This window comes from Salvelinus alpinus, chromosome 10, assembly GCF_045679555.1.
Source record: "Salvelinus alpinus chromosome 10, SLU_Salpinus.1, whole genome shotgun sequence".
Lineage (NCBI taxonomy): Eukaryota > Metazoa > Chordata > Actinopteri > Salmoniformes > Salmonidae > Salvelinus > Salvelinus alpinus.
This window is the reverse complement of record NC_092095.1, coordinates 81,534,023-81,552,938: the sequence shown is the minus strand read 5'-3', so window position 1 is coordinate 81,552,938 and position 18,916 is coordinate 81,534,023. Positions and strand designations below refer to the sequence as shown.

Below are 18,916 nucleotides of genomic sequence, written 5' to 3'. Positions count from 1 at the left end.
GGTCTGGTGTTGTAGTGTTATTGGGGGGGGGGGTATGTTTAGTTGTGGTAGGGGGTCTGGTGTTGTAGTGTTATTGGGGGGGGGGGTATGTTTAGTTGTGGTAGGGGGTCTGGTGTTGTAGTGTTATTGGGGGGGGGGGTATGTTTAGTTGTGGTAGGGGGTCTGGTGTTGTAGTGTTATTGGGGGGGGGGTATGTTTAGTTGTGGTAGGGGGTCTGGTGTTGTAGTGTTATTGGGGGGGGGGGTATGTTTAGTTGTGGTAGGGGGTCTGGTGTTGTAGTGTTATTGGGGGGGGGGGTATGTTTAGTTGTGGTAGGGGGTCTGGTGTTGTAGTGTTATTGGTAGGGGGTCTGGTGTTGTAGTGTTATTGGGGGGGGGGGGGGTATGTTTAGTTGTGGTAGGGGGTCTGGTGTTGTAGTGTTATTGGTAGGGGGTCTGGTGTTGTAGTGTTATTGGGGGGGGGGGGGGGGGGGGTATGTTTAGTTGTTGTAGGGGGTCTGATGTTGTAGTGTTATTGGGGGGGGGGGGGTATGTTTAGTTGTGGTAGGGGGTCTGGTGTTGTAGTGTTATTGGGGGGGGGGGTATGTTTAGTTGTGGTAGGGGGTCTGGTGTTGTAGTGTTATTGGGGGGGGGGGTATGTTTAGTTGTGGTAGGGGGTCTGGTGTTGTAGTGTTATTGGTAGGGGGTCTGGTGTTGTAGTGGTATTGGGGGGGGGGGGGGGTATGTTTAGTTGTGGTAGGGGGTCTGGTGTTGTAGTGTTATTGGGGGGGGGGGGGGTATGTTTAGTTGTGGTAGGGGGTCTGATGTTGTAGTGTTATTGGGGGGGGGGGTATGTTTAGTTGTGGTAGGGGGTCTGATGTTGTAGTGTTATTGGGGGGGGGGGTATGTTTAGTTGTGGTAGGGGGGCTGGTGTTGTAGTGTTATTGGGGGGGGGGTATGTTTAGTTGTGGTAGGGGGGTTGGTGTTGTAGTGTTATTGGGGGGGGTATGTTTAGTTGTGGTAGGGGGTCTGGTGTTGTAGTTTTATTGGGGGGGGGTATGTTTAGTTGTGGTAGGGGGCCTGGTGTTGTAGTGTTATTGGGGGGGGTATGTTTAGTTGTGGTAGGGGGTCTGGTGTTGTAGTGTTATTGGGGGGGGGGTATGTTTAGTTGTGGTAGGGGGTCTGGTGTTGTAGTGGTATTGGGGGGGGGGGGTATATTTAGTTGTCGTAGGGGGTCTGGTGTTGTAGTGTTATTGGGGGGGGGGGGGTATGTTTAGTTGTGGTAGGGGGTCTGGTGTTGTAGTGTTATTGGGGGGGGGGTATGTTTAGTTGTGGTAGGGGGTCTGGTGTTGTAGTGTTATTGGGGGGGGGGGTATGTTTAGTTGTGGTAGGGGGTCTGGTGTTGTAGTGTTATTGGGGGGGTATGTTTAGTTGTGGTAGGGGGTCTGGTGTTGTAGTGTTATTGGGGGGGGGGGTATGTTTAGTTGTGGTAGGGGGTCTGGTGTTGTAGTGTTATTGGGGGGGGGGGGTATGTTTAGTTGTGGTAGGGGGTCTGGTGTTGTAGTGTTATTGGGGGAGGGGTATGTTTAGTTGTGGTAGGGGGTCTGGTGTTGTAGTGTTATTGGGGGGGGGGGGGGTATGTTTAGTTGTGGTAGGGGGTCTGGTGTTGTAGTGTTATTGGGGGGGGGGGGGGGTATGTTTAGTTGTGGTAGGGGGTCTGGTGTTGTAGTGTTATTGGAGGGGGGGGGTCTGGTGTTGTAGTGTTATTGGCATAGTGGGGGGGGGGGGGTTGGTATCCCCAGCCAAGAAGACATCACAGGGATCCCATTTCACCAGAACGGAGACTGAAATAGGATGAGAGATGGATGAGGTACGTCTTAACATGTCTCAGGATGAGAGATGGATGAGGTCTTAAGATGTCTCAGGACCCATGTCCTCTCTAACCCTGTCCTCTCTAACCCGTGTCCTCTCTAACCCGTGTCCTCTCTAACCCGTGTCCTTTCTAACCCGTGTCCTCTCTAACCCGTGTCCTTTCTAACCCGTGTCCTTTCTAACCCATGCCCTCTCTAACCCGTGTCCTCTCTAACCCGTGTCCTCTCTAACCCGTGTCCTCTCTAACCCGTGTCCTCTCTAACCCGTGTCCTTTCTAACCCGTGTCCTTTCTAACCCGTGTCCTCTCTAACCCGTGTCCTCTCTAACCCGTGTCCTCTCTAACCCTTGTCCTCTCTAACCCGTGTCCTCTCTAACCCGTGTCCTCTCTAACCCGTGTCCTCTCTAACCCTTGTCCTCTCTAACCCTTGTCCTCTCTAACCCTTGTCCTCTCTAACCCGTGTCCTCTCTAACCCGTGTCCTCTCTAACCCGTGTCCTCTCTAACCCGTGTCCTTTCTAACCCGTGTCCTCTCTAACCCGTGTCCTCTCTAACCCGTGTCCTCTCTAACCCGTGTCCTCTCTAACCCGTGTCCTCTCTAACCCGTGTCCTCTCTAACCCGTGTCCTCTCTAACCCGTGTCCTCTCTAACCCATGTCCTCTCTAACCCGTGTCCTCTCTAACCCGTGTCCTCTCTAACCCGTGTCCTCTCTAACCCGTGTCCTCTCTAACCCGTGTCCTTTCCTCTTCAGTAGACTGACAGATACAACCACTTCCTTTCCAGAACTATTTACAGACCAGAGGTGTTAATAATGTACTTTATTTCTCATTTGATAAATTACTGCAAAAAGCAAAGAATAACAAATTACAAAATAAATATTGTTTATTGTATGGACATAAACTTCAGGAAAAAGCTCAAGGTCTTGATATGTACAGCAACACATCAGGTGAAGCAGGTCTCCATATGTACAGCAACACATCAGGTGAAGCAGGTCTCGATATGTACAGCAACACATCAGGTGAAGCAGGTCTCCATATGTACAGCAACACATCAGGTGAAGCAGGTCTCCATATGTACAGCAACACATCAGGTGAAGCAGGTCTCGATATGTACAGCAACACATCAGGTGAAGCAGGTCTCGATATCTACAGCAACACATCAGGTGAAGCAGGTCTCGATATGTATCAGGTGAAGCAGGTCTTGATATGTACAGCAACACATCAGGTGAAGCAGGTCTCCATATGTACAGCAACACATCAGGTGAAGCAGGTCTCGATATGTACAGCAACACATCAGGTGAAGCAGGTCTCGTTATGTTCAGCAACACATCAGGTGAAGCAGGTCTCCATATGTACAGCAACACATCAGGTGAAGCAGGTCTCCATATGTACAGCAACACATCAGGTGAAGCAGGCCTCGATATGTACACCAAGACATGAAGGGAAGGAGAGTTCAAGGCCCAGACACGAAGGGAAGGAGAGTTCAAGGCCCAGACATGAAGGGAAGGAGAGTTCAAGGCCCATACATGAAGGGAAGGAGAGTTCAAGGCCCAGACACGAAGGGAAGGAGAGTTCAAGGCCCAGACACGAAGGGAAGGAGAGTTCAAGGCCCAGACACGAAGGGAAGGAGAGTTCAAGGCCCAGACACGAAGGGAAGGAGAGTTCAAGGCCCAGACACGAAGGGAAGGAGAGTTCAAGGCCCAGACACGAAGGGAAGGAGAGTTCAAGTAATCTCCGTAAAGAGGACAGTAACCTCCCTAAAGAGGACAGTAACCTCCCTAAAGAGGACAGTAACCTCCCTAAAGAGGAAAGATCCCTAAAGAGGAAAGATATCTCCGTAAAGAGGACAGTAACCTCCGTAAAGAGGACAGTAACCTCCCTAAAGAGGACAGTAACCTCCCTAAAGAGGACAGTAACCTCCGTAAAGAGGACAGTAACCTCCCTAAAGAGGACAGTAACCTCCTTAAAGAGAACAGTAACCTCTGTATAGAGGACAGTAACCTCCCTAAAGAGGACAGTAACCTCCCTAAAGAGGACAGTAATCTCCCTAAAGAGGACAGTAACCTCCCTAAAGAGGACAGTAACCTCCTTAAAGAGAACAGTAACCTCTGTATAGAGGACAGTAACCTCCCTAAAGAGGACAGTAACCTCCCTAAAGAGGACAGTAATCTCCCTAAAGAGGACAGTAACCTCCGTAAAGAGGAAAGATATCTCCCTAAAGAGGACAGTAACCTCCGTAAAGAGGACAGCAACCTCCGTAAAGAGGAAAGATATCTCCGTAAAGAGGACAGTAAACTCCCTAAAGAGGACAGTAACCTCCGTAAAGAGGACAGTAAACTCCGTAAAGAGGAAAGAATACTCCGTAAAGAGGACAGTAACCTCCCTAAAGAGGGCAGTAACCTCCCTAAAGAGGGCAGTAACCTCCGTAAAGACGAGAGCCATCTCCGTAAAGAGGACAGTAACCTCCGTAAAGAGGACAGTAACCTCCCTAAAGAGGACAGTAACCTCTGTAAAGAGGACAGTAACCTCCGTAAAGAGGACAGTAACCTCCCTAAAGAGGACAGTAACCTCCGTAAAGAGGACAGTAACCTCCGTAAAGAGGACAGTAACCTCCCTAAAGAGGACAGTAACCTCCGTAAAGAGGACAGTAACCTCCGTAAAGAGGACAGTAACCTCCGTCCTCCGTAAAGAGGACAGTAACCGCCCTAAAGAGGACAGTAACCTCCCTAAAGAGGACAGTAAACTCCGTAAAGAGGACAGTAACCTCCGTAAAGAGGACAGTAACTTCCATAAAGAGGACAGTAACCTCCCTAAAGAGGACAGTAACCTCCGTAAAGAGGACAGTAACCTCCGTAAAGAGGACAGTAACCTCCGTAAAGAGGACAGTAACCTCCGTAAAGAGGACAGTAACCACTGCAGCCGAGGTGAGTAAAACATTTAAACGTGTTAACCCTCGCAAGGCTGCAGGCCCAGACGGCATTCCCAGCCGCGTCCTCAGAGCATGTGCAGACCAGCTGGCTGGTGTGTTTACGGACATATTCAATCAATCCTTATCCCAGTCTGCTGTTCCCACATGCTTCAAGAGGGCCACCATTGTTCCTGTTCCCAAGAAAGCTAAGGTAACTGAGCTAAACGACTACCGCCCCGTAGCACTCACTTCCGTCATCATGAAGTGCTTTGAGAGACTAGTCAAGGACCACATCACCTCCACCCTACCGGACACCATAGACCCACTCCAATTTGCTTACCGACACAATAGGTCCACAGACGACGCAATCGCAACCACACACTGCCCTAACCCATCTGGACAAGAGGAATACCCATGTGAGAATGCTGTTCATCGATTACAGCTCAGCATTTAACACCATAGTACCCTCCAAACTCGTCATCAAGCTCGAGACCCTGGGTCTCGACCCCGCCCTGTGCAACTGGGTCCTGGACTTCCTGACGGGCCGCCCCCAGGTGGTGAGGGTAGGTAACAACATCTCCACCCCGCTGATCCTCAACACTGGGGCCCCACAAGGGTGCGTTCTGAGCCCTCTCCTGTACTCCCTGTTCACCCACGACTGCGTCGCCATGCACGCCTCCAACTCAATCATCAAGTTTGCGGATGACACTACAGTGGTAGGCTTGATTACCAACAACGACGAGACGGCCTACAGGGAGGAGGTGAGGGCCCTCGGAGTGTGGTGTCAGGAAAATAACCTCACACTCAACGTCAACAAAACAAAGGAGATGATTGTGGACTTCAGGAAACAGCAGAGGGAGCACCCCCCTATCCACATCGACGGGTCAGTAGTGGAGAAGGTGGAAAGTTTTAAGTTCCTCGGTGTACACATCACGGACAAACTGAATTGGTCCACCCACACAGACAGCGTTGTGAAGAAGGCGCAGCAGCGCCTCTTCAACCTCAGGAGGCTGAAGAAATTCGGCTTGTCACCAAAAGCACTCACAAACTTCTACAGATGCACAATCGAGAGCATCCTGTCGGGCTGTATCACCGCCTGGTACGGCAACTGCTCCGCCCACAACCGTAAGGCTCTCCAGAGGGTAGTGAGGTCTGCAGAACACATCACCGGGGGCAAACTACCTGCCCTCCAGGACACCTACACCACCCGATGTCACAGGAAGGCCATAAAGATCATCAAGGACAACAACCACCCAAGCCACTGCCTGTTCACCCCGCTATCATCCAGAAGGCGAGGTCAGTACAGGTGCATCAAAGCAGGGACCGAGAGACTGAAAAACAGCTTCTATCTCAAGGCCATCAGACTGTTCAACAGCCACCACTAACATTTAGCGGCCGCTGCCAACATACTGACTCAACTCCAGCCACTTTAAAAATGGGAATTGATGGAAATTATGTAAAAATGTACCACTAGCCACTTTAAACAATGCCACTTAATATAATGTTTACATACCCTACATTACCCATCTCATATGTATATACTGTACTCTATACCATCTACTGCATCTGCCATGCCGTTCTGTACCACCACTCATTCATATATCTTTATGTACATATTCTTTATCCCTTTACACTTGTGTGTATAAGGTAGTAGTTGTGGAATTGTTAGGTTAGATTACTTGTTGTTATTACTGCATTGTCGGAACTAGAAGCACAAGCATTTCGCTACACTCGCATTAACATCTGCTAACCATGTGTATGTGACTAATAAAATTTGATTTGATTTGATTTGATTTGAACCTCCCTAAAGACGACAGTAACCTCCCTAAAGAGGACAGTAACCTCCGTAAAGAGGACAGTAACCTCCCTAAAGAGGACAGTAACCTCCGTAAAGAGGACAGTAACCTCCGTCCTCCGTAAAGAGGACAGTAACCTCCCTAAAGAGGACAGTAACCTCCGTAAAGAGGACAGTAACCTCCGTCCTCCGTAAAGAGGACAGTAACCTCCGTAAAGAGGACAGTAACCTCCGTAAAGAGGACAGCTACCTCCGTAAAGAGGACTGCTATCTCCGTAAAGAGGACAGTAACCTCCCTAAAGAGGACAGTAACCTCCGTAAAGAGGACAGTAACCTCCCTAAAGAGGACAGCTACCTCCCTAAAGAGGACAGTAACCTCCGTAAAGAGGACAGTAACCTCCCTAAAGAGGACAGTAACCTCCGTAAAGAGGACAGCTACCTCCCTAAAGAGGACAGTAACCTCCCTAAAGAGGACTGCTACCTCCGTAAAGAGGACAGTAACCTCCGTAAAGAGGACAGTAACCTCCCTAAAGAGGACAGTAACCTCCGTAAAGAGGACAGCTACCTCCCTAAAGAGGACAGTAACCTCCGTAAAGAGGACAGTAATCTCCCTAAAGAGGACAGCTACCTCCCTAAAGAGGACAGTAACCTCCCTAAAGAGGACAGTAACCTCCGTAAAGAGGACAGTAACCTCCCTAAAGAGGACAGTAACCTCCGTAAAGAGGACAGTATTTTTTAGAATTATTTTCTGGGCCATGACGCTACAATTTCCCCGAAATGCTGTGGATGTCGGCTCATGGGTAAATTACGTTCAAGAGTTAAGTGCATTGCGCTTCTCGACAACGCCTTCGTTGATTCTCTGAGTCTGTGGCCGGGATTCAATCAAAGAACACACATTCCTATCCATCTCTCCCTGCAGTGTCTCAGACTGCTTCCGTAGAGCATGGTAGTATTAAGCTGCCTCTCCAGAACGTGTCCTCCTCCCCATCTCCTTCCTTGATGCTCGGTACAGTTTGATACTGAGACTGGGCAGATCATACAGTTCATCCAGATGGAACCTGGTCTGGAACCGTTCTACGAACTGGTTCTCTCTGTCCAGACGGAACCTCATGGCCCAGAGGATCTCTGTCCCGTCCTGACACAGGTGATCGAAGGTGTCCAAGAGTTCCCCCAGGTAGGGGTGGCAGTACACCACGTCAGCAGCGAACACGTAGTCGTAGCGACAGGTAGCCTGAGGGAAGCGTTGTTCCAGCTCTTTCCCCCAGGACAGCTCGGTGACATGAGGAGCGTGTCTACAGTTACCCCTGGTGTTACGCAGTACGTTATACTGCAGGTTACTCAGCACCTCCGGCAGGTCCGTGGACGTCACCTTGGCGCCTAGGAAATAAAAACAAAAAAACAAAGACCAGTTACCAAACAGGAAGGAGATGTCTGTCCTCTGAAGAGGGTGGCGTCACCTGACGTGCTACCTGTCCCAGACCTGCTGTTCTCAACTCTCTAGAGACAGCAGGACCGGTAGAGATACTCTCAATGATCGGCTATGAAAAGCCAACTGACATTTACTCCTGAGCTGCTGACCTGTTGCACCCTCGACAACCACTGTGATTATTATTTGACCCGGATGGTCATCTATGAACATATGAACATCTTGGCCATGTTCTGTTATAATCTCCACCCGGCACAGACAGAAGAGAACTGGCCACCCCTCATAGCCTGGTTCCTCTCTAGGTTTCTTCCTAGGTTCCGGCCTTTCTAGGGAGTTTTTCCTAGCCACCGTGCTTCTACACCTGCATTGCTTGCTGTTTGGGGTTTTAGGCTGGGTTTCTGTACAGCACTTTGAGACATCAGCTGATGTAACAAGGGCTTTATAAATACATTTGATTGATTGATTGATTGACTGATTGAATGGGCTCGAAAAAAACTAACAATTCCAGCTGGGACCACCCAGGACAGCTCAGTGATATGAGGAGGGTGTCTGGGACCACCCAGGACAGCTCAGTGATATGAGGAGGGTGTCTGGGTCCACCCAGAACAGCTCAGTGATATGAGGAGGGTGTCTGGGACCACCTAGGACAGCTCAGTGATATGAGGAGGGTGTCTGGGACCACCCAGGACAGCTCAGTGACATGAGGAGGGTGTCTGGGACCACCCAGGACAGCTCAGTGACATGAGGAGGGTGTCTGGGACCACCCAGGACAGCTCAGTGATATGAGGAGGGTGTCTGGACCACCCAGAACAGCTCAGTGATATGAGGAGGGTGTCTGGGACCACCCAGTACAGCTCAGTGATATGAGGAGGGTGTCTGGGACCACCCAGGACAGCTCAGTGATATGAGGAGGGTGTCTGGGACCACCCAGGACAGCTCAGTGATATGAGGAGGGTGTCTGGGACCACCCAGGACACCTCAGTGATATGAGGAGGGTGTCTGGGACCACCCAGGACAGCTCAGTGATATGAGGAGGGTGTCTGGGACCACCCAGGACAGCTCAGTGATATGAGGAGGGTGTCTGGGACCACCCAGGACAGCTCAGTGATATGAGGAGGGTGTCTGGGTCACCCAGGACAGCTCAGTGATATGAGGAGGGTGTCTGGGACCACCCAGGACACCTCAGTGATATGAGGAGGGTGTCTGGGACCACCCAGGACAGCTCAGTGATATGAGGAGGGTGTCTGGGTCACCCAGGACAGCTCAGTGATATGAGGAGGGTGTCTGGGACCACCCAGGACACCTCAGTGATATGAGGAGGGTGTCTGGGACCACCCAGGACAGCTCAGTGATATGAGGAGGGTGTCTGGGTCACCCAGGACAGCTCAGTGATATGAGGAGGGTGTCTGGGACCACCCAGGACAGCTCAGTGATATGAGGAGGGTGTCTGGGACCACCTAGAACAGCTCAGTGACATGAGGAGGGTGTCTGGGACCACCCAGGACAACTCAGTGATATGAGGAGGGTGTCTGGGACCACCCAGGACAGCTCAGTGATATGAGGAGGGTGTCTGGGTCACCCAGGACAGCTCAGTGATATGAGGAGGGTGTCTGGGACCACCCAGGACAGCTCAGTGATATGAGGAGGGTGTCTGGGACCACCCAGGACAGCTCAGTGATATGAGGAGGGTGTCTGGGTCACCCAGGACAGCTCAGTGATATGAGGAGGGTGTCTGGGACCACCCAGGACAGCTCAGTGATATGAGGAGGGAGTCTGGGACCACCCAGGACAGCTCAGTGATATGAGGAGGGTGTCTGGGACCACCCAGGACAGCTCAGTGATATGAGGAGGGTGTCTGGACCACCCAGAACAGCTCAGTGATATGAGGAGGGTGTCTGGGACCACCCAGGACAGCTCAGTGATATGAGGAGGGTGTCTGGGACCACCCAGGACAGCTCAGTGATATGAGGAGGGTGTCTGGGACGACCCAGGACAGCTCAGTGATATGAGGAGGGTGTCTGGGACCACCCAGGACACCTCAGTGATATGAGGAGGGTGTCTGGGACCACCCAGGACAGCTCAGTGACACGAGGAGGGTGTCTGAGGCCACCCAGGACAGCTCAGTGACACGAGGAGGGTGTCTGAGGCCACCCAGGACAGCTCAGTGATATGAGGAGGGTGTCTGGGACCACCCAGGACAGCTCAATGAGACGAGGAGGGTGTCTGGGACCACCCAGGACAGCTCAGTGATATGAGGAGGGTGTCTGGGTCCACCCAGGACAGCTCAGTGATATGAGGAGGGTGTCTGGGACCACCCAGGACAGCTCAGTGATATGAGGAGGGTGTCTGGGACCACCCAGGACACCTCAGTGATATGAGGAGGGTGTCTGGGACCACCCAGGACAGCTCAGTGATATGAGGAGGGTGTCTGGGACCACCCAGGACAGCTCAGTGATATGAGGAGGGTGTCTGGGACCACCCAGGACAGCTCAGTGATATGAGGAGGGTGTCTGGGTCACCCAGGACAGCTCAGTGATATGAGGAGGGTGTCTGGGACCACCCAGGACAGCTCAGTGATATGAGGAGGGTGTCTGGGACCACCCAGGACACCTCAGTGATATGAGGAGGGTGTCTGGGACCACCCAGGACAGCTCAGTGATATGAGGAGGGTGTCTGGGTCACCCAGGACAGCTCAGTGATATGAGGAGGGTGTCTGGGACCACCCAGGACAGCTCAGTGATATGAGGAGGGTGTCTGGGACCACCTAGAACAGCTCAGTGACATGAGGAGGGTGTCTGGGACCACCCAGGACAACTCAGTGATATGAGGAGGGTGTCTGGGACCACCCAGGACAGCTCAGTGATATGAGGAGGGTGTCTGGGTCACCCAGGACAGCTCAGTGATATGAGGAGGGTGTCTGGGACCACCCAGGACAGCTCAGTGATATGAGGAGGGTGTCTGGACCACCCAGAACAGCTCAGTGATATGAGGAGGGTGTCTGGGACCACCTAGAACAGCTCAGTGACATGAGGAGGGTGTCTGGGACCACCCAGGACAGCTCAGTGATATGAGGAGGGTGTCTGGGACCACCCAGGACAGCTCAGTGATATGAGGAGGGTGTCTGGGTCACCCAGGACAGCTCAGTGATATGAGGAGGGTGTCTGGGACCACCCAGGACACCTCAGTGATATGAGGAGGGTGTCTGGGACCACCCAGGACAGCTCAGTGATATGAGGAGGGTGTCTGGGACCACCCAGGACAGCTCAGTGATATGAGGAGGGTGTCTGGACCACCCAGAACAGCTCAGTGATATGAGGAGGGTGTCTGGGACCACCCAGGACAGCTCAGTGATATGAGGAGGGTGTCTGGGACCACCCAGGACAGCTCAGTGATATGAGGAGGGTGTCTGGGACGACCCAGGACAGCTCAGTGATATGAGGAGGGTGTCTGGGACCACCCAGGACACCTCAGTGATATGAGGAGGGTGTCTGGGACCACCCAGGACAGCTCAGTGACACGAGGAGGGTGTCTGAGGCCACCCAGGACAGCTCAGTGACACGAGGAGGGTGTCTGAGGCCACCCAGGACAGCTCAGTGATATGAGGAGGGTGTCTGGGACCACCCAGGACAGCTCAGTGAGACGAGGAGGGTGTCTGGGACCACCCAGGACAGCTCAGTGATATGAGGAGGGTGTCTGGGTCCACCCAGGACAGCTCAGTGATATGAGGAGGGTGTCTGGGACCACCCAGGACAGCTCAGTGATATGAGGATGAGGAGGGTGTCTGGGACCACCTAGCACAGCTCAGTGATATGAGGAGGGTGTCTGGGTCACCCAGGACAGCTCAGTGACACGAGGAGGGTGTCTGGGACCACCCAGGACAGCTCAGTGATATGAGGAGGGTGTCTGGGGCCACCCAGGACAGCTCAGTGACACGAGGAGGGTGTCTGAGGCCACCCAGGACAGCTCAGTGACACGAGGAGGGTGTCTGAGGCCACCCAGGACAGCTCAGTGATATGAGGAGGGTGTCTGGGACCACCCAGGACAGCTCAGTGAGACGAGGAGGGTGTCTGGGACCACCCAGGACAGCTCAGTGATATGAGGAGGGTGTCTGGGTCCACCCAGGACAGCTCAGTGATATGAGGAGGGTGTCTGGGACCACCCAGGACAGCTCAGTGACACGAGGAGGGTGTCTGGGATGACCCATGAGACTTTGTAAATAAAAGATTGTCTCACCTAGAAGGCTGGTAACTACGGAGACCAGACCGGTCCCGGCGCCCAGCTCGATGACGTTCTTGTCCAGCAGGTTGTACGTGTCACGGTGCGTATCCAGGAAGTAACACAGCACTATGGCCTGATGGGAAATAAACACAATGCAATGTGAACTAACAGGACATATTAAAAATGAAGTTGATGGATGAAGTTAAAGATGGAAAAAGTGGAATTTAAAAGTGATTATTGTGATGAAGGTGAGGATGACGAAGGTGAGCGTAAGGGTAGTGTGTTAGTGAGGATGACGAAGGTGAGCGTAAGGGTAGTGTTAGTGAGGATGATGAAGGTGAGCGTAAGGGTAGTGTTAGTGAGGATGATGAAGGTGAGCGTAAGGGTAGTGTTAGTGAGGATGATGAAGGTGAGCGTAAGGGTAGTGTTAGTGAGGATGATGAAGGTGAGCGTAAGGGTAGTGTGTTAGTGAGGATGACGAAGGTGAGCGTAAGGGTAGTGTGTTAGTGAGGATGACGAAGGTGAGCGTAATGGTATTGTTAGTGAGGATGACGAAGGTGAGCGTAAGGGTAGTGTTTTATTGAGGATGACGAAGGTGAGAGTAAGGGTAGTGTATTGGTGAGGATGACGAAGGTGAGAGTGAGGGTAGTGTGTTAGTGAGGATGACGAAGGTGAGCGTAAGGGTAGTGAGGATGACGAAGGTGAGCGTAAGGGTAGTGTGTTAGTGAGGATGACGAAGGTGAGCGTAGGGGTAGTGTGTTGGTGAGGATGACGAAGGTGAGCGTAAGGGTAGTGTTAGTGAGGATGATGAAGGTGAGCGTAAGGGTAGTGTTAGTGAGGATGACGAAGGTGAGCGTAAGGGTAGTGTGTTGGTGAGGATGACGAAGGTGAGCGTATGGGTAGTGTTGGTGAGGATGACGAAGGTGAGCGTAAGGGTGGCGTGTTAGTGAGGATGACGAAGGTGAGCGTAAGGGTGGCGTGTTAGTGAGGATGACGAAGGTGAGCGTAAGGGTATCGTGTTAGTGAGGATGACGAAGGTGAGCGTAAGGGTAGTGTGTTAGTGAGGATGACGAAGGTGAGCGTAAGGGTAGCGTGTTAGTGAGGATGACGAAGGTGAGCGTAAGGGTAGTGTGTTAGTGAGGACGACGAAGGTGAGCGTAAGGGTAGCGTGTTGTACCGAGGGCCACATCACAGCGCCGTAGAGGTCATGTGACTCCTTGATCTTGATCTGGTGTTCAGCGAAGGTGTATCCCTCCCAGGCTTCCACGGTGATCAGAGACTGGATGATCCTCCTGGACATGATGGCTGCCGCCAGCTCAGCATCCACAACAACACCTGGCAACACAATTAGATCATATTTATTCTATGTAGGACGGAACTATTTCCAAACCATAACAGTGAAGATGGTTGCATTTCCCATCATCCTCTCTCTCAGTACAGTCTCAGGTTGGTTGACGTATCCCATCATCCTCTCTCTCAGTACAGTCTCAGGTTGTTGACGTATCCCATCATCCTCTCTCTCAGTACAGTCTCAGGTTGGTTGACGTATCCCATCATCCTCTCTCTCAGTACAGTCTCAGGTTGGTTGACGTATCCCATCATCCTCTCTCTCAGTACAGTCTCAGGTTGGTTGACGTATCCCATCATCCTCTCTCTCAGTACAGTCTCAGGTTGGTTGACGTATCCCATCATCCTCTCTCTCAGTACAGTCTCAGGTTGGTTGACGTATCCCATCATCCTCTCTCTCAGTACAGTCTCAGGTTGTTGACGTATCCCATCATCCTCTCTCTCAGTACAGTCTCAGGTTGTTGACGTATCCCATCATCCTCTCTCTCAGTACAGTCTCAGGTTGGTTGACGTATCCCATCATCCTCTCTCTCAGTACAGTCTCAGGTTGTTGACGTATCCCATCATCCTCTCTCTCAGTACAATCTCAGGTTGGTTGACGTATCCCATCATCCTCTCTCTCTCAGTACAGTCTCAGGTTGTTGACGTATCCCATCATCCTCTCTCTCAGTACAGTCTCAGGTTGTTGACGTATCCCATCATCCTCTCTCTCAGTACAGTCTCAGGTTGGTTGACGTATCCCATCATCCTCTCTCTCTCAGTACAGTCTCAGGTTGTTGACGTATCCCATCATCCTCTCTCTCAGTACAGTCTCAGGTTGTTGACGTATCCCATCATCCTCTCTCTCAGTACAGTCTCAGGTTGGTTGACGTATCCCATCATCCTCTCTCTCAGTACAGTCTCAGGTTGGTTGACGTATCCCATCATCCTCTCTCTCAGTACAGTCTCAGGTTGGTTGACGTATCCCATCATCCTCTCTCTCAGTACAGTCTCAGGTTGGTTGACGTATCCCATCATCCTCTCTCTCAGTACAGTCTCAGGTTGTTGACGTATCCCATCATCCTCTCTCTCAGTACAATCTCAGGTTGGTTGACGTATCCCATCATCCTCTCTCTCTCAGTACAGTCTCAGGTTGTTGACGTATCCCATCATCCTCTCTCTCAGTACAGTCTCAGGTTGTTGACGTATCCCATCATCCTCTCTCTCAGTACAGTCTCAGGTTGGTTGACGTATCCCATCATCCTCTCTCTCTCAGTACAGTCTCAGGTTGTTGACGTATCCCATCATCCTCTCTCTCAGTACAGTCTCAGGTTGTTGACGTATCCCATCATCCTCTCTCTCAGTACAGTCTCAGGTTGGTTGACGTATCCCATCATCCTCTCTCTCAGTACAATCTCAGGTTGGTTGACGTATCCCATCATCCTCTCTCTCAGTACAGTCTCAGGTTGGTTGACGTATCCCATCATCCTCTCTCTCAGTACAGTCTCAGGTTGGTTGACGTATCCCATCATCCTCTCTCTCAGTACAGTCTCAGGTTGGTTGACGTATCCCATCATCCTCTCTCTCAGTACAATCTCAGGTTGGTTGACGTATCCCATCATCCTCTCTCTCTGTACAGTCTCAGGTTGGTTGACGTATCCCATCATCCTCTCTCTCAGTACAGTCTCAGGTTGGTTGACGTATCCCATCATCCTCTCTCTCTCAGTACAGTCTCAGGTTGGTTGACGTATCCCATCATCCTCTCTCTCTCAGTACAGTCTCAGGTTGGTTGACGTATCCCATCATCCTCTCTCTCAGTACAATCTCAGGTTGGTTGACGTATCCCATCATCCTCTCTCTCAGTACAGTCTCAGGTTGGTTGACGTATCCCATCATCCTCTCTCTCTCAGTACAGTCTCAGGTTGGTTGACGTATCCCATCATCCTCTCTCTCAGTACAGTCTCAGGTTGGTTGACGTATCCCATCATCCTCTCTCTCAGTACAGTCTCAGGTTGGTTGACGTATCCCATCATCCTCTCTCTCAGTACAGTCTCAGGTTGGTTGACGTATCCCATCATCCTCTCTCTCAGTACAGTCTCAGGTTGGTTGACGTATCCCATCATCCTCTCTCTCTCAGTACAGTCTCAGGTTGGTTGACGTATCCCATCATCCTCTCTCTCAGTACAGTCTCAGGTTGGTTGACGTATCCCATCATCCTCTCTCTCAGTGGAAAGACTTAATCGAAATCTTCCATTTAAAGTTGAGACCTCGTCTTCGCCCAGAATGTCTCCCCCCGGCCCGACCCCGACCCGCCCCCCGGCCCCGCCCCCTCCTCCTCACTGGTTGTCCCCTGTAATGTAGGGTTAACTGAGACCTGTGACCTAGGGTATTGTGTCAGCAGCGTAATGTTGTACCTCTACACAGCTAGCTGACCTAGCATCAGTACAGTAACCTAGCCCCTCAGTAGAGTAATATAACCCCTCTACACAGCTAGCTGACCTAGCATCAGTACAGTAACCTAGCCCCTCAGTAGAGTAATATAACCCCTCTACACAGCTAGCTGACCTAGCATCAGTACAGTAACCTAGCCCCTCAGTAGAGTAATATAACCCCTCTACACAGCTAGCTGACCTAGCATCAGTACAGTAACCTAGCCCCTCAGTAGAGTAATATAACCCGTCTACACAGCTAGCTGACCTAGCATCAGTACAGTAACCTAGCCCCTCAGTAGAGTAATATAACCCCTCTACACAGCTAGCTGACCCAACATCAGTACAGTAACCTAGCCCCTAAGTACAGTAATATAACCCCTCTACACAGCTAGCTGACCTAGCATCAGTACAGTAACCTAGCCCCTCAGTACAGTAATATAACCCCTCTACACAGCTAGCTGACCTAGCATCAGTACAGTAACCTAGCCCCTCAGTAGAGTAATATAACCCCTCTACACAGCTAGCTGACCCAGCATCAGTGCAGTAACCTAGCCCCTCAGTAGAGTAATATAACCCCTCTACACAGCTAGCTGACCTAGCATCAGTACAGTAACCTAGCCCCTCAGTACAGTAATATAACCCCTCTACACAGCTAGCTGACCTAGCATCGGTACAGTAACCTAGCCCCTAAGTAGAGTAATATAACCCCTCTACACAGCTAGCTGACCTAGCATCAGTACAGTAACCTAGCCCCTCAGTAGAGTAATATAACCCCTCTACACAGCTAGCTGACCCAGCATCAGTACAGTAACCTAGCCCCTCAGTAGAGTAATATAATCCCTCTACACGGCTAGCTGACCCAGCATCAGTACAGTAACCTAGCCCCTCAGTAGAGTAATATAACCCCTCTACACAGCTAGCTGACCTAGCATCAGTACAGTAACCTAGCCCCTCAGTAGAGTAATATAACCCCTCTACACAGCTAGCTGACCTAGCATCAGTACAGTAACCTAGCCCCTCAGTAGAGTAATATAACCCCTCTACACAGCTAGCTGACCTAGCATCAGTACAGTAACCTAGCCCCTCAGTACAGTAATATAACCCCTCTACACAGCTAGCTGACCTAGCATCAGTACAGTAACCTAGCCCCTCAGTAGAGTAATATAACCCCTCTACACGGCTAGCTGACCTAGCATCAGTACAGTAACCTAGCCCCTCAGTAGAGTAATATAACCCCTCTACACAGCTAGCTGACCCAGCATCAGTACAGTAACCTAGCCCCTCAGTAGAGTAATATAACCCCTCTACACAGCTAGCTGACCTAGCATCAGTACAGTAACCTAGCCCCTCAGTAGAGTAATATAACCCCTCTACACGGCTAGCTGACCTAGCATCAGTACAGTAACCTAGCCCCTCAGTAGAGTAATATAACCCCTCTACACAGCTAGCTGACCCAGCATCAGTACAGTAACCTAGCCCCTCAGTAGAGTAATATAACCCCTCTATGTAGTCGATTAGTGTACGCACTTGGCAGGTTATTTGCGGCCTCTCTGACAGACAGACATGCAGCTGGTATACCAGTTATGTAAGCTAGTGAGGAGAGAGACGGAGAACAGCTCTTAAATCACTTCACAGCCTGTGTGTGTGTGGGTGTGTGTGTGTGTGTGTGTGTGTCAATGTACTCGATTACGATGCTATAAACAGTACTATAAACATGACTTACCATCTCTATGAAGTACTATAAACATGACTTACCAGCTCTATGAAGTACTATAAACATGACTTACCATCTCTATGAAGTACTATAAACATGACTTACCATCTCTATGAAGTACTATAAACATGACTTACCATCTCTATGAAGTACTATAAACATGACTTACCATCTCTACGAAGTACTATAAACATGACTTACCAGCTCTATGAAGTACTATAAACATGACTTACCATCTCTATGAAGTACTATAAACATGACTCACCACTCATAGTGACCATCAATGAATGAATAACACCGATCTACCAAGAGAGCACTTCAACTATCGACGCCGACATTTCTTTGTTGATACGTACAGCAATAACCAAATGGGTTGAGACATAGTGAGTCATCCCATAGTTGACACATTTGTTCTGTATGTCCGTGTGGGTCTGAAGGGTTCTAGCTACCTACCCTCTGTTTTAGCAGCATCTTCCTCAGTCTGGACAGCCTGGGTCGGGAAGGGGTTCATGTCTCTGTCCTGGAGTAGGGGCGAGGGGTTTGTGGGTAGTAGCGGTAACAATTTGACCGTGTTGCTCCAAAGCCGGTGTGTTGGATGTCCGGGGAAACTGGGTGGGTTCCTTAGGCTTGGTGCTCCGGGTCTCAATGGGCTCAGGTCTCAGTCAGGCAGCTGTGTGTTGTGAGGGGTTGGTATGTGGTTCCCTCTCTACTTTCCTTCCTTCCCTCCCTCTCTCCCTCCCTCCCTCCCTCCCTCCCTCCTTTCTTTCCCTCCCTCCGTTGGCATACTGGGTATGATACTCTCCCTCCCTCCCTCCCTCCGTTGGTGGCATATTGGGTATGGTACCCCTCCCTCTCTCCTTTCCCTCCCTCCCTCCCTCTCTCCTTTCCTTCCCTCCCTCCATTGGCATACTGCCTGGTGGGTCAGCCAGAGAGAGAGGGAAACATGGATTAGAGAATGAAGAAAACAGGTGAGAGAAGGCTAGGAGGAAGAGCTAGAGAGAGAGAGAAGGGAAAAGGGAGAGAGAGAGACTAAGGTGAGGAAGAGCTAGAGAGAAGGCTGGGAAGGGCTAGAGAGAGAGAGAAGGGAAAAGGGAGAGAGAGAGACTAAGGTGAGGAAGAGCTAGAGAGAAGGCTGGGAAGGGCTAGAGAGAGAAGGCTAGGAGGAAGAGCTAGAGAGAGAGAGAAGGGAAAAGGGAGAGAGAGAGACTAAGGTGAGAGTTCTAGCAGAGAGTGGGGGGCCTGGAGGTAGTAC

The 18,916-nt window shown here is 51.0% G+C and overlaps 1 protein-coding gene across 1 annotated transcript; it reads right to left on the bottom strand.

Moving 5' to 3' along the window:
• Window positions 1-6,991: 6,991 nt before the first annotated feature.
• Window positions 6,992-18,349, bottom strand: mettl21e (methyltransferase like 21e). Its single transcript, XM_071330994.1, has 4 exons — window positions 18,118-18,349; window positions 13,370-13,527; window positions 12,208-12,325; window positions 6,992-7,925 (listed from the first exon to the last, which is right to left on the bottom strand). The coding sequence occupies exons 1-4, from the start codon at window positions 18,173-18,175 to the stop codon at window positions 7,501-7,503; spliced, it is 759 nt and encodes a 252-aa protein (XP_071187095.1). The 5' UTR covers window positions 18,176-18,349; the 3' UTR covers window positions 6,992-7,500.
• Window positions 18,350-18,916: the final 567 nt, after the last annotated feature.

Excerpts from the sequence above, each read along its gene's own strand:
- mettl21e (XM_071330994.1), bottom strand. The coding sequence starts at position 18,175 with ATGAACCCCTTCCCGACCCAGGCTGTCCAGACTGAGGAAGATGCTGCT. Across the intron at positions 12,326-13,369 it reads GCGCTGTGATGTGGCCCTCG|GCCATAGTGCTGTGTTACTT; the intron begins GTACAACACGCT and ends ATTTCCCATCAG. Across the intron at positions 7,926-12,207 it reads CGTAGTTACCAGCCTTCTAG|GCGCCAAGGTGACGTCCACG; the intron begins GTGAGACAATCT and ends TTTATTTCCTAG.